Source organism: Scomber japonicus, chromosome 12 (genome assembly GCF_027409825.1).
Source record: "Scomber japonicus isolate fScoJap1 chromosome 12, fScoJap1.pri, whole genome shotgun sequence".
NCBI lineage: Eukaryota > Metazoa > Chordata > Actinopteri > Scombriformes > Scombridae > Scomber > Scomber japonicus.
The window spans coordinates 5623243-5639868 of record NC_070589.1 but is presented as its reverse complement, the minus strand read 5'-3'; the positions used below and the strand labels follow the sequence as shown (position 1 = coordinate 5639868).

The 16626-nt window shown below is 38.9% G+C and overlaps 1 protein-coding gene across 2 annotated transcripts in view; it reads right to left on the bottom strand.

The window, feature by feature from the left end:
• Nucleotides 1–7022: 7022 nt before the first annotated feature.
• LOC128368508 (cadherin-6-like) overlaps nucleotides 7023–16626 on the bottom strand; it is a 53535-nt gene continuing 43931 nt past the window's right edge. For both annotated transcript variants that reach the window (XM_053329339.1, XM_053329340.1), the window contains exons 10-11: nucleotides 15273–15524; nucleotides 7023–7570 (exon numbers count right to left, since the gene is read on the bottom strand). In XM_053329339.1, coding sequence (XP_053185314.1) covers nucleotides 7023–7570; nucleotides 15273–15524 — 800 coding nt within the window. The remainder of the gene's footprint in view (nucleotides 7571–15272; nucleotides 15525–16626) is intronic.

Genomic DNA, 16626 nt, shown 5'->3' with positions numbered 1-16626 from the left:
TCCAAGTCAAAGTTTTTAGCTGCTTTTGCCAGTAATACCCTTAATCAGGGGATTTTTTCAATGATCTACTTGATCATTTTAATAGAACATGTCGGACTGTCCTTGATGACATCGCCTCAAGAAAAAAACGAACAAAACATAATGCCCTCCCCTTGCTTAATGACTATACAAGGAATTTAAAGACACAATGTAGGAGAGCTGAGTGAAAATAGAAGAAAGACAAACAGCATGCAGTTAAGGCAAAGTATTCCTATTTTTCCAATCTGATTGCTAATAGCTGCAACAACCCCCAGGTTTGATTTGAGGCAATCAGCTCAGTGCTTAGCCCTCCTCCTCTTAGTCTGCATATGGAAGCTTCCACTGATAAATGTGAGCAGTTTCCCCATCATTTCATAAATAAAATAGATGATAATAGGCTCCATATTACACCTGTGATGAGACATCTCCTCATCTGTGCTGAACCCTCTACCAGTATGTCTCATATTTTTCCATGCTAGACTCAAAGGAGTTCATCTCCCACTTAAATTCTTCCACCTGTCAGATATTATTAAGAGGTATATCAGAGTGTCGGCCCACAAATTTTCTCTATTATTGCCTGCTTATTGTCTACTGGCTCTTTCTCATCCCGTTTTAAAATGCAATAGTTTGACCTATCCTCTACAAACCTATACTTGACCCTCTTGTTTAAAACAGCTCTAGACCCACTTCAAACTTACCTGTATCATCATTTAGAAGTCTGTTACTGTCACAGTTTGGGCCAAGCACAACAGCAACAGACAGCAAAAGAGGGTTGAGGGAATTTATTTTTTCTTTAGCTACAAATTTACTAGTGGCAGATCAAATATACATATAAAGGTGTACATTTAAAACTTGAAGCGACTAAAAATAGCACTACCAGCTGGTGTATAAAACAATAAAGCACTAAATAAAATGTCCCAAATAAACACACGGCCTCTAGTGTCACGCTCTGCCACTGGGACAAACTGCACCACTGTGGGGCAAGAAACATAGGCTTGTCTTAATGCCTAGCACCACAACAGGGAGAGAGTGCTTCTCTCACACGCTCTGCGACTTATTACTTTCCCTTAATTAGCTTTTATTTTGCGTGTCAGAGCGTCCCTCTCTGCTTCTTGGTGCGGTCCTGCTGGTGTCTTCCAATTCTCCCGCTCACACACCCCCTCGCTCAGCTGTCCTGCAGTCCTCTTTGCTTGTTACCAACAATTAGATAGTCCCAAAGGCAGTTTTCATTTAATAATCCAAGTTAAAATTAAAATACATGCAACTCTTTAGTTAGTGCATACGTTAGGAAAATAAAGGATCAAACCATGCACAATAAAACAAATTCAAATCATGCAAATAAAATCCCACTAAATTATACAAACTGCCTTCTGACATTACCACTAAATGCATCTCATACATGAACAACTGAAGTATTGAGCAATACCAATCAGGATTCTGTGTCCAGCAAAGTATAGAAACAGTTCTTATATTGGTTTATACAGTTAACCGCAATACATTTTTAAGTTGCATTAAGGGTACTCCTCTTGCCTGGTTTTGCTCCAGCCTCTGACAGATCTGCTGTAATGGGTGAATTCTCCTCATCTGCAGCCCTCCCCCCTCATGTGGTGTTCCCCAGGGCTCAATTCTTGGTCCTATATTATTTTCTATTTACAAGCTTCCTTTCTGTCAGATTACCAGTAACAAAATATCAGCTTCCAATGTTATGCAGACGACACCCAACGTTATGTACTTAGAGAGACAGACCAATTCTCTCATGTTATGTTGTGCTTCTCTGATATCAAATGCTCCGGCTCAATAGGGCCTTTCCACTGCAGGAACTTGGGGGTAATTTTTGGAACCTGTCTCCATAGCAGGAACCGCTCCTGAATGATAATCTCCCGGAACTTTTATGGGGGCAAAACGAGTCCTTGCCTTGGGGTATGTAGTCTGTGCGGCTCTGAAAAAATTCCTGGGTGGACTTTGAGGTTGACTCTGTGCTGATTGTGTATACTCAAAGCAGGATGTGCTGTCAACAGAAAGCACCGAAATGAGCTCCATTTTTAAAACCCAGCAGAAGAAGAGCAGTAGTAGAAGATGGACATTGACAAGAAGACATATGTTGCCCTCTTTGTTGTTATGCTTATACTGTTCTCATCTAACATGAAATAGCAAGCTACACTCGTTCCTTCAAAAAGTTTTCCTCCAATGAACAGGCGATGTGTTGTACTTGGCAGGTAATTTTAAAGTCCATGTGAAGTAAGAATAAATGTGTTCTGAGTTTGACATACCACAGAAAAGTGTGTTGTTAATGACCCTGCCGAATCTGAATGATTAAAAAAATCGGCAAATATATGAAATTAGGCCTCAAAGTTGTGTAAAAATCAGCCTTTTTCTCTGCTACCAAGAGCTCTGGGCGTTCCCGCCGAGTTCGCTGAAACATCGCCCCCTAGCAAGTGTCACGTGTCAATTAAAGTCACCACCTCTACCAGAAGCATGGACCCCTACGTCTGAGAGCTTTCTGCTGCTAACTCGGCTTCTAGCTCGGCGGCTAACTCAGCTAACTGGCTAACTGGCTAACTGTAGACTGTAATAGTAGTAGTGTGCGCTGAATGTACCTCTACAGCAGCAGGGGCGGGTTTATGCTTATGATGATTTGGTGATTTTCAGACTAAATCCTGAACACCGAAATCTTGAAACACAGTTTGTGAAGCCTAGCTCCACAATTCAAACCTAAATGGTTGAAATGCTTTTTACACCTTTTTTAGAAATACATTCATGACCTATTTAATGTGTTTAGAAGCAAATGTCTGAATTCACTTTACACGATCTTTAATGAAGAAAAGGTAAAACTGAAATAACAAACACATAACAAAATACAGGTAAGTATTTTCTGTATTACCATTAATTAATAAATAAAGTCTTTATTTCCGCTTTACAGGTTGCACCTTCAAAGTGTCTTAATTAAGATACAGGTAAGTAAATAAATAAATAAATTCAGCACAAAACAAATAATAATATTGTTATATTAAATTATTAAATTAAATATACTCACTGGCGATACCCCATGAACGAACAAAAGATGGATGGATAGAGATGGCATTAACTACAACATGTGCTTCTTCAAAATGACTGCAACTGCAGCACAACAGGAAATGACCCCACCCACAGGAAATTACAAAATAAAACACACACATTCAAAATAAAGGCATTCTACAGTAAACAGTCTCTTGTAACTTTTCTTAATTACACCACAATGCTTTTGGTGCGTTGCTTCAGTGACGTCAAAACTGTTACGCAATGATGGAAACCAGAATGATTAGGTTACCTCCAGAGTCCTCCGGCGAGACCTCTCAAGGTCCTACTCTACAATGGTTCCCACTTCCTAAATTTTACCCATAACTTCCTTCATGGAAACAGGACTAATGAGTCCAAATATGAGCCCTTTGGGTCCTTTTATTCAGTCTCCCTAATCTGACCGGTGACTTGAAAAAGAATCTTGGGAATCAGACCCCCCAACATTAAACACTGATTATACTCTAGGACCTCTACCTGGTTATGATGTGCCTTAGACACCCAAACATGTTTAAGTGATTTGATATGACAGTGACTCCTCCCATGTTTCTGTCGATCCGATTAAGGGCACATCATAGCCAGGTCGAGGTCCTAGAGTATAATCAGAGTCAGATCATTTCTTCCAACAAAAATAATATTGTTATCATCACGTCACATCTGAAATCAGTTGTGTGGTTTGAGCACCTCCATGTCAACATGACTGCCTGGGACAAACAGGTCATGTGTGAACAGGAAACCATAGCATTCAGAAGAAGCCAGATCATCCTCATCTTTATAAAGTTACTGGTTGTTTCAGTCCAAACTTCATTTGTAGATTTTAAAAAGGTGCATGGGGAATATTTTACTAAGCCTCAGAGAAATGTTTGTTTCTTCTGTTGGAGTTGATAACTGGAGGAGCAGAACATGTTTTCTGAACTTTTCCCTCTAAGTGAAGAGTTCATTTTCTATTTTTGCATCAGTTTGAAAAAGAAAACACTGCTAATGAGCGAGGTTAGCAGCAGAGATAGATGTAACAAGTATGAACAAGGTTTTCATGCTTGTAAATCAATAAATTAAAAAAACAAAAGAGTTTCACTGTAAAAGTTTATTTTGATAAAATTAAACAACTTGATAATACATCATATACGGACGGTATACTGCCCACAGCAAGTTTCACACCTCCAAAATGACATTAAAAAACAGTGAAGCTGGACGGTATCTGGATTTTTTTTTTACCCCCCTCCAAGATTATCACCATGTGTCCTATAAATATTTGGTACAAAAAGAATGAATTACAATATAAAGAAAAATATGTGGACATTTTTGTTTTGTTTTAAGCCTCCAGAGCACAACGGTCACAAAACACAACTGGAACAAACTGCTGCTTTCACTGGAAAAAACTGCCAAAACACAGAATACAAACCGCTGATATCAAATCAGGAGTCTAAAAGTCTTTAAACGATCCCGACGTTATGGTTTCATTCCTCACTCAGAAAAAATAATGATTTGATCACATTGCACTGAGGTTGACTGAGGTTGTGATTTTGACCTTCTGTGATGTAATGCAGTGGAACATCAAAGCAAATGACAAATATGCTGCCTTCCAGTGTTGGTTAATTACAACATTTAACAAAAGCCTCAGGATGAGACGCCAAGGTGAATTAAACTATAAAGTAAAAATAAAAGCTGTTTTCCTTTTTTGTGTTCTTTTTTTGTTTGTTTTAGATGAAGCAGCAACTGAAATGTTTGCAGAATACCTTTGGGTAAAAAAACATTTGGATCATATCCTCAAACTATACGAGTACACGGGGGAAAAAAAGGGGGAAGAAATAATATCAAGCTTGAGATGAGGTTAGCAGTCACTGAAAGACATTCAAGCTGCAATGCTGGCTGTGAGGCAGGGCTGTCACTTCTTCAAAAAGTCACGTTTAAACCATTAACAAACCATTTGTTTTAAAAACGTAGCCAAATTCTAAGCTAACGTTACATTGTAAAGTTGACTTTGGGTTCTTTCGGAAACCATCCTTACCTTTATCCACAATGTCTCTATCTGTTGGTTTGAATGTGATGTGCGTTTCTTTGCAGATGATGCCATGATCTAGTTCATGTTCAGCACATCTTGCTTTCTCTGTTTTATGTTAAATCCTTCATCTTACAGCTTTTATGGATACGTGGAGCCTCTGTGAGGTTCCAAGACAACCAGCAGAGACGCCAGAAGATGGGTTGATTTCATTTTTACACCTTGTTTTCTATATAAACATTTTTCACATAATGAATGATCAATTGTTACAAAGATCTTGATTAGGGCAGCTTTAATGACGAAAACAACTGCCTAGTTTACTTAAAGTTCAACAGGACATCACATTACATCAGAGGTGTCCAAACTATTCCATAAAGGTTTATGTGGCATTCTAACCAAGCAGGAGCACACAAGGCTTGACTTATTTAATCAACTGATCTCAGTATTCAGACAGTTGATTGGTCAAATCTTGTGTTCTCTTGATTGGTTGGAACAAAAACCTGCTACTACACAGCCCTTTATGGAACAGCTTGGACATGCCTGCTTTAGATTGACACTGTATTTTATAATTACAAGTCAACTATTTCTTTTCCCCCGTATGTTCAAACACTTGAATTTTGAATAAAAAGTGACAGCCCCACAGAGAAGACAGGATGTCCCCATGTTCTTTAAAGATAAATAGAACAATATTCTCAATGAAAACCCATTTTTTTATTTAAATATTGTTTAGTAACTGTGTATGAAGTATTTTGTTATAGAAAAAAAAGACTGCAGTAAAATGAAAGATTTATAGAACTTATACTTCCAATATAACCACATTTCTAACACAATATACACTTAATCAGGAAGCTAAAAATCTAAATAAAAGATGCTTGAACATATATCTTTTTGTGTGCAGCACAAATTAACAACAAAAAAAAGATTTGAAAAACCTGCGTAAACATAAAGAAATCAGTGCATTTAGTCACATGAGTTGTCCTTTTTTTACTCTGTGTCCCGAAAAAAGGCGTTTACAAGTGAGGATCCCTCAGAACAGCTCCTCTGGAATGGTCACTTTGTACAAGACAGCATAAAAGACAAAAAAAAAAAAAAAAAAGCAATCATGTAAAGAGTCATTAGCCCCCCTTCAGTCTCAGCCAGCCAACAGGCATCCACAGTTCAGCTTGAAGGGCAGCAGAAGGGCACTTAGTCAAAAAGAAATCAAAAGAACTCGTCTTCCCACGCTCTTCAACTTCATTTCATATCAGCAGCAGGAAGTTTACCTGGTCCACAAGTTTTTTCCTTTTTTTATTTGATGACCTGACTCTTTCCCTCCTTTCAGCTCGCATTGAATGGCACATGTAACACCACAGGAAACACTCTGCAGAATGGTAGTGGAGTGGTTATTTGGTAACCCAGGAGAGATTAAAGCAAAGCCTCAAAGTAGGGGGAAAAAAAATCCAATTCTGATTAAAAAATACTGTCCAATTTCTGATTCAAAACTCCACTCAGGCCTGAAATGAGTCTTTGAAGAGGTTCACACTGGTGGAACTACAGATCTTTGGGCTCCACCGCTGTGCTGGTTGATTTACATTTCTACATCCATTAGTTCCACCGCTCTTTTAAAAAAAACAACAACACATATTTAGGACTTTTTGTAAATGACTAAGCTCCAGTTTTGGATCCGGCAGGTCAAGGATCTGGTGGTGACGGTGGTGGCCGTGTTGAACATCCCATTAAATGGAATTCACATCTGCCAACACATCTGTTAGTTCATGTGGAGTGTGTGTGTGTTTTAAAAGTTACATTTCTTACGTTCTTACATTTTCTTAAAGCTCATCACAACCTCTGATAGTGAGTTTGTGGTAGTTGAATGTTTTCCTGCACCTGTCTTTAATGCGGAATTTTATGCGTGTGTGTTTGTGTGTGTGTGTGGGTGTGTGCATGTGTGTTGTATTCATGAGTGTCTTTGTTAGGAGAAGTCGCTGTCCTCGGCTCCGTACAGGTCAGCAAGTTTCCTGAACCTGGGCCCCCAGTCACTCAGGTAGTGGTAGTCCTGCTCGGCGTCGGACGAAGCCGAGCCCAGCGAGCTCAGCGACTCCGCCACCGAACCCGCGCCCTCGTAGGCATAGGTGGCCAGCGAGTCGTACGGTGGCGCCGTCGGGTTGCAGTCGTTCTCCAGAACCCTCTGGTTGATGAACTCGCGCACGTCCCCGTTATCCCTCGTCGCCATGCTGACCGGCGGCATGATGAGGGTGGAGGCGGCGGGGCCGGCTCGGCGGTGCGGAGGGTACAGCAGCGTATCTGTGGGGATGATGTCGCGCCTCTGTTTGGTGGACTCCTCCAAAGCAGCGGCGGCGTCCGGGTGACGCAGTGCTCCGATATCGAAGGCCTGGGTGTCCTCCTCTCCTCCTCCCTCGTCGTTGTAGCTCACCACGTTGTCCCGGACGTCCTCCTTGGAGATGATCAGAGGCTCCTGCTTTCTTTGGCGTTTCAGCGCCGTGAAGAGAACCACGATCACTGCGGGAGACAACAGCAGAGAGAGGAATGATTAGTGATAAACACAGCCACAGCAGACATCATGAATTAAAGACTGTGTAAAGTGAATTCAGACATTTGCTTCTAAACACATTAAATAGGTCATAAATGTATTTCTAAAAAAGGTGTAAAAAGCATTTCAACCATTTAGATTTGAATTGTGGAGCTAGGCTTCACAAACTGTGTTTCAAGATTTCTGTGTTCAGGATTTAGTGGGCGGGTCTGAAAATCATAAACTCGCCCCAGCTGCTGTAGAGGTATAAATACATTCAGCGCACACTACTACTACTACAGTCTACAATTAGCCAGTTAGCTGAGTTAGCCGCCGAGTTAGCTGCTGAGTTAGCAGCAGAAAGCTCTCAGACCTAGCGTCCATGTTTCTGGTAGAGGTGGTGACTTTGATCGACAGGTGACACTTGCTAGGGGGCGGGGTTTCAGCGAACTCGGGGGGCACTCCCACAGCATTTGGTAGCAGAGGAAGAGGCTGAGTTTTACACAACTTTGAAGCCTAATTTCATATATTTGGCGAATTTTTAAATCATTCAAATTTGGCAGGGTGGTTAACAACACACTTTTCTGTGGTATGTCAAACTCAGAACACATATTTATTCTTACTTTACACAGACTTTAAAGTAAATTCTACTTCTTCACAACTTGAGTCTTATTTCAATTAGTTTGGCTTCTTTTCTATCAGCTCTGGTAACATTAGTCTCATCAACTTCATCACTGAGTTCTGGGAACACACACACAGCAGAGCAATGGCGCCCAATGTAACAAGAAACAGAAAAAGGTTATAAACAAGCCAACACTTTCATTATATATTCATTTAGAGGTAGAACCAATCTGCACAATATGAAAGTATCACTTAATTTGCACTTAAAGTATTTTAATTCTCCCATGAGAAAACATCTGCATTATACCTTTCTCCACATTGTGCCACATTTTTTAGTATTCAATTAACAGGTGGCATGTTGTTGCATCTCCAGGTATTTCAGTGTGTATGTAAATAAACTGTGAATACATTTCTTCACCAAATAAGTCTCATTTAAAATCTGTTTTATCACTTTGAGTTCAGTTCAAATGTCTTTTTTTAGTGATGTCACTGAGCTTATAAAAAACATCAGCTTAAAAAAATGTACTTGTTGTGTGCACTGTTATTATTATCATTATCATAATTTATAATAACAGAAATGATAGTATAAGTAAAACTATGAACACAAGACCCAATGAAGCAGTATTATCCTTTAATCCTGCATTAATTAGCTTTTTGGGGCCAGTTGGAGACACAACAAGCTGTAAACACAACATTAGCATATTATCACTTCAGAAGTCGCCTATTCTCTCTCTCTCTCTCTCTCTCTCTCTCTCTCTCTCTCTCTCTCTCTCTCTCTCTCTCACACACACACACACACACACACACACACAGCAACTAAATCATTTAGAGCCATCTCACACGTCATCTCTTTCTTTTAGCTCTGTTTTGGTCTCCACTGACTCCATAGAGCTCATTCATTCATTCATTCAAGTAATTTGACTGTTAAATGATTATAGCAGCTTTCAAATCTAACTATATATATATATATATATATATATATATATATATATATATATATATATATATATATATATATATGTATATATATATATATATACATATGTTATGACTATTAATCCTTACATACATTCAGGGTCTAATATGACCCATTTATTTGTACATTTGAGAGAAGAAAACACATTAAAAACGTTTCTTTTATTCTGAAATTTGACGATTTAACCTCATATGACCCAGAATATACAAAAACATGGAAATCTTTCTAAAAAATGTTTTGGTGCAGCTGATTGACAAAATAATGTAGAGAGACTTAATATGAGGGGATATTGAGAAAAAAGCCTGAATATGGATAATATAGACAGTATGTAAGGGTTAAAAAATGAAAGATGACTGTATTTTTTGGAGCAACTCTTTCTTGTACAAACGGGAGCGCTTGCACCATCCGGCACACACACATACACACACACACACACACACACACACACACACACACACACACACACACACACACACACACACAGAGCAAGGCGGCCTTTGATTTCAGAGGGCTCTAACCGTAAATAATCATGCGGAACATTTGATTGGCTGAGCTCAGACGGGGCCAAGTTTGAATTTAAATCAAGTGAAAGCACAGTGGCAACAAGAAAGAGCAGAGGCGGAGTTAAGGTCAAGGGAAGTGAAATAAGTGATAACGCGTACACAGAAGCGCCCCGAAAATCACTGCGTGAAACGACTGCAGGATAGAAAGCAGGAGAGAGAGAGAGAGAGAGAGAGCTGTGATGTGAAGGAGGGAACGTCACATGCTCAGAGAATTAGAAGTGAAGGTAGAAAACAGAGAGATTGACATAGATAAAGAAGGCAGTTTCTACAGGAGGGGGGAGAAGGAGACGAAGATGGATGAGCAGAAGAGAAATGCTTGAAGGGTTGATGAATACATTCATATGTATATCAGTACTACTAAAATACTGCAGCTCTTCTTTCACTTCAAAACATGTCTGCATATATTTTCTGCCTTTTATATGGATATCTACACGTGTTACCATGGATTCTCTTATAGAAATGAGATGTGAGTGTGTTCTATCTGTTCTATCCACACAAGTTCTGACCTGTGTTCAGGCTCTCAGACAGTCTATCCACAGCAGCTCCTGACCAGCAGTCAGCCAACCTGTCTGCAACAAGCTGACTGACAGCAGAAACTCACTGAAGCAACACAGTTTGTATGTTGGCTCCACAGGAAGAAATCAACAGTGTTTGTATGTATTCATTCATTGATTTTGTTTTCAGACTGGGTATGCAGTAAAATAAATAAATCCTATTGGTATAATAAGGAGGGGTAGTCACATTTTGACCATAAACAACAGTCTTCTTACTCTTTATTACAGTGTTATTTATCCTTATCTTTCATATTGAATTTTTCCTACTGCTCTCTGCTCTCCATAAAATTTGGATCCTATAAAACAGTTTTGCTAGGATTGCATCCCAATCAGATTGTATACCGTGTATCTCATCCTCGTCAGATCATGTCTACAAATAACATCAATATTTTTCAAATATGTCAAATATGTGTTTTTATTTATAAGATACTTTCAGGTGAAGGAAATATTCCTGAGCAGTTTCAGTTTTACTGTAAGGCAAATGAACAGGTTTATTCATACTCAACTCATCAATCATCAAATCTTCATCTTCCCATTTACTTCTTAGGTCCATTTTCATTAAGATTTAGGGGTACCGAGTTATGGAATAGCTTTTCCCACTTGAAAAAAAGACTGTTCACCTTTAAAAAGTTATAAACAGATGTTTTTCCTTTGTGTGATGACTTGGCCCTGCATGAATCTGTTGCACCTGTGTCTCGTGTATATATAACCCTGTGTCTTCCCATTCATTCACCTTTGCCAGATGTTCTTATCTACCTGAAGTGAAGGTTACAGTATTTTTGTGCTTCTCGTTCTCGTTTTGACCCTGTTTCATTTTTAGGATTTTTGCCTCTACCTCACCCTCTTCTCTGCTGACTGACTTCCTGTGTTCTTTACCATTGCTATTAAAGCAATCTCTCCTCATGTCACTGAGTTGTGCATTTGAGTCCTCTGGCTTTAGATTCAGATACTAATCAAGTGATTTTTGTGCCTAAACCTAACCAATGGCTTTAAGTGAGGCATGAACAGCTTAAAAATGTAGTCAAAAACACTTCTCAAGCACTTTTGATATGAGTTAGCTGTTGGTGTGTTTAGCTGGAAGCATTAGTTGAACAGCTGGTGTATTTTTGTATTTGGTTCACATTCAGTAAGTCCAGCCTGCACAGAACTTGTAATCACATTAACTATAGATGAGTATAATGGAGCTGTCTGTACTTTTTGCTTGAATGTCTCCTCTGTGGTGAACATTCCAGCTGAGAGCACTTGAGGAATAGCTTGTGGGTGAGTTAGAAGAGCAGTCCACATATAGTCTCATGGTGGAACTGCTGCTTGTTATACATCCACATCAGAAAAAAACGTGACTGAACTTCAGAGTCAGTGATTGCAAATCTGTGAACAGAATGAAATGATTGTAGTAGATCAGTAAAGTGATTCATAATTTATACCACTAGTTTCTTGACAATACATGTCTTCATGGATATCCAGAGCAGAAATGATCAGGATGGCTAATAAAACAAGGAAACCTACCAAATGCTTACAGAGAGTTGAACTATAAATTGTACTATTTTCTATGTCATATGACTTTATCATTCCTTAGCATATCACGTGCCACAGTGCTGTATCGCTACATTAGGGATGATTGATATTGACTTTTCTGCCAATATCCGATATTGCAATATTGTCCAACTCTTAATTTCTGATACCGATATCACCTGATACCGATAGAGGCAGACTTTTTACACCAAAACTGTTAGATAACAACATAACATATCTCCTATTGTGGAATTAACACATTATGCTTAATTGTATTGTGATGCCCCGCTGGATGCATACATAAACGCAACATGGCTTTCCACATGTAAACACTGTCTGTGCAAAATAAGAGAACAACTTCAACTTAAGTTATAGAAAAAAGTGCCAATATGTCACCACCATATTTATTATGCTGCTTTGCAGTCATTGCAAATTACACATCTACTATGCGTAGGACACACTTGGAAATAGTTCCAAACCACAGACATAAGCCCCGTTTCTGGAGGCAGGACCTTTACAGGAAGTCCTCTCACTCGCTCCTCTCATCTGTTGTGTCTCCAGCAGAGTAGGACTCAGATAGGACCCACCAGATTCTGACGCCGAAAACATAACAGAGAAAATGACAGCGAGGAGGTAAACCTGGTTTCTGTTTGTGTGTTCGTGTACATGGTGGTGGATGCTATGAACTTGTTAGTCATGGTTAGCCACGGTTAGCAACCTGCGAGTCTAGCGTGTTGTTGTTATACATCATCAAGCACGTGCCGGTAAACGTCCCATGCTGCGTTCATGCAGGCTCAGAAATGCTGAACAAATGCATTGCAATGTGTCATATTGCACTGAATCATACTGTTTAGTATTGTACTCAAGCCTATTGTATTGTATAACACTGAGTTGTATCAGCCTGTATTATATTAAGTTGTACTGCTCCCATGTACTTGTAATATATATTTCACTATATTGAAATACTGAGCTTTACTGAATATTGAGCTTTGGTGATTGAGCTTTATTTCCTGCTTGAGTCACATGTGTTTGAGTTTGTCATTAAAAAGGCCTGATCTCCCATCGTCTCTCTGTTGTAAAGTTACATTCAATAAAAACTTTCAAGTCCTCCTCCAGTGTGATGAGGACACTGAAGCCTGAGAATGAACTCTACAGTGAACTAAGAAAGCTTTTTGAAATGAACAACATCTGCATATTCATAGATTCAGTTTTCTAAGGAGCGAAATGTCATTCTAAGAACTTTAATGAGGTAATTGGATTTTTCTGTGTATAAAAAAACATATCAGACACATATATTATTCTTCCAATCAGATTGGTTTATATGTTAAAACACGCCTGAAGGGGATCTTTAAAAAAGGAAATGGTAGGGGTGTTCCAGGAATGATTAAGTTGTGAAATGGGCTTTACATATTTAATTGAATCATGAATGTTTTGAATCTACCCTCGTTTACATACTCTGATAAATTAAACGCTGAGCAGAAATCTGTGCTCAAAGTGGAGTGTGCTTGTTCTGATTATCATTTATATTTGTCTGATTACAATAATTTGATTAAGGCACTTGCACAGTATTGCTCTAACTGGGTTAAAAAAGAGATATTACTGTATTTTATTATCATTACAGTTATACTTAAATGTAGACTTGTTTGATGTGTGCATGAATCTCTCTCTCTCTCTCTCTCTCTCTGTGTGTGTGTGTGTGTGTGTGTGTGTGTGTGTGGAGGCTGTTGATGGCTGGCTGCTCTCATCTCTCTGCACTCGTGTAAGTGTGGACGCTGCCTACCTCGTCTGTGTGTGTGTGTGTGTGCGTGTGTGTGTGTGTGTGTGTGTGTGTGTGTGTGTGTGTGTGTGTGTCCACTAAGCCTGCAATGACTACACATTCAGAGGCATAAATATGTATTCATTTTCCCAGCAGCCCACTGGACTGTGACCGTTGCATGAATAAGAGGATAAGTGGAGGATGTGGTGGTAGATGAGATGCATTCATTACCATACGAGGTTTGATTCTGATGAGCAGCAGCAGCAGCAGCAGACTGCAGCTCTGAACTCACATTGTTTTGCATTATATCAAACCAGAAAGCACAACAGTGTGTTTATGATGCTGTGTGAGTGGCACCACTACACTGGACAAACATATGCATGATCATACATGTTACATGCTACTGCACACACATCTCATTTATGTATAACTGTTTGATGTTATCCAGAATATTGTTTTTGTGTTTAAAAAAAAGTCTTATTGTGTTTATGAATATTCCTTAAAACACCATGTCTCTTTATAAGGGTTGGCCTTCTTCTTTATTCTTTCTGATGAAAAATTGATGATTTGGCCTCAACACACAGATTTTTGAGTGTGTTTTGTAGCATGGTGTACGAGCCAGTGAGCAGCACTCTTTGTCTAAAGGAGCAGGACTTTCACAGTGACAGAGTAGAGTAAGTTAGGATTGTCTGACTCATTTATGATATTGTTGGTATTTGTCTTTTAGTAACACAGCAGAGTTTTCAAACATGTGCTTCAGTCGAAGTTTCTCCTGACTTGTACAGTTGCTTCTTTTGTTTTGGACATTTTTGGAGTGATGTATTGTTGTAAACTTTCTTCAGTTTCCTTGACGATGAGCTTAAAGTTTGGGTATGCAGGGCAACAGGCTGAACAAACATGTGTGTGTATGTAGGGGTATGGATATGGATATGCACGACCATGTACTGTAAAAACCTGACAATGCTGTTTATAGGATGTTATGGTTTATAAGTGTGGATACTAGAGTCTGACTCTATGTGAAGAGTGTATTTTGCTGCTTTGTAACTTGGATTTTTAAAAAGTGCTTTATAAATAAAGTTAATTCTTATTTATTTATTATAATTATTACGTTAAGGTTAAGTTCAGTTTATTTAATATAAGAGGCTATTTAAAAAAGAAGCATTTCATATGATTGTTTTATGTTATTGACATGAATTTGCTTCACAATGTAAACACCTGGAACATAAAGACTATACAAACCATGCTATGTATATATACATATATGTATATATATATATATATATATATATATGAGAGATATGTTTAAATGACATGTGATTCGTAATGGGCTTTTTAGCTTCAAAATTTAAAAACATTTTAAAAATGACATGAAAGCTCCTGTGTTTTGTTAAAAAACTGATTGAACTACATCTCCTGAGAAAAATAGAGAGGATAAAGCAGCCATACATTACTGAGCAAATACAACCTATTCTCTCTCATCTAGTACTACAACATGCACTATCACTGGATAGTATGAAGGTCTTTTTACTTGTATTTGTCCTTTAACCTTCTGGAGTGTCCTTGCCTTCAGATATAAATACATGTTGTCTTTCTTTCTTAACAAAGGGCCTGTGTTAGTATAACCTTCCACTGTACAAAGCACTGTGTTGGATGATAATACACACACACACACACACACACACACACACACACAAATTTTCTCATACTTACTCAGCAGTATGATGGCACACAGGAGGATGGCGATGAGTGCTCCGGTGCTGAGACCAGGAGTGCTGCTCAGAGCCTCGGCGTTACACAGCTCCATGTTGCCGTTGCGGTCGCAGGTGCACACGCGCACAGTGAGGGTCCCCGTGCTGCTCTGCATGGGGTAGTCTCCATCTGTGATCACCACGGGAACCAGGTAGACGCTCTGGTGAAGGCGGCTGTAGCTGGCTCGACGTGTCAGGATCCCGGCGGTGTTATCTGGGTTGGGAAAAGGTTCAGAGAGACGATCCGTGTTGTTAACATGCCTGCAGTGCACAGTGGGCCTCACACTTAGTCACACAGCAGAGGTGTGAATAAAAATCACTTTATTACCAAAGAAAAGAGAAATGTGGGATTCACTCATTCTTTCTCACTGAGCAGACACAGTGTGAAGATCAATCTGTTTTGTAACTATGAAGGCAGGGCTGGGTGAAACTGGCCTGTTACAATAGAAGTTAACTACTTATCCTACTATACTGTAATGATCAACATCATCATGTCTATATATGGACTTATCATATGATACATGGACATGATCTTTTTTTTGACCTCAGTATCACCACATTTCACATTAGCAGCTAAGAGGCTATTCATGACTCATTGGCTTAACATTATAATGCTATTATATTATCATTATATCAGTGGTATATAATAATCTATAGACGACAATAATATTGTTTATCACGATTATTTCTCAGACAATATATCGTCCAATAAAAGTAGTTATCATGACAGGGAGCACCTTGGTAGCTGAGTGGTTACCACACATGCTACATAATGGCAGCATTCCTGGTTCGATTCCAGTAAGGGGCCTATGGTGCTGGTCACCCCCCGCCCCTCTTTCTCCCTGTTTCCTGTTGGCTTCTCTGCCATATACTATCAAAATAAAGGCAAAAAGCCCAAAAATAAATACATCTAATAAAAAAAAGTTATTGTGACAGGCCTATAATGATGAGATAAAACATACACTGTTGGCACATATCTTGGAAAAAGCACAAACAGCTTCTGTTTCATACATCTGGCTCCATATGGCAGCAATTTAAAAACGGATAGCCCACTTCCTGAAAACAATATGCAGTTTTTATCTTAACTCCCTCCACATGCTATTGGTTCCGTTTAAAAGTTGAATAGAGAGATAAAAGAAAAAATAAAGCCATAGCTCAGCATCGAAAGCAACAATAAGTGTAAAGAATTGTTGTGGAAAAACAAGGAAACAAGAAAGAGAACTTTAGCTACATAGTAGATGATAAAATAGATGAACCATGACATTTGTTACTGACTACAGATAAAATAGAGTCAGTGTTCATCTGGACACTGCTGG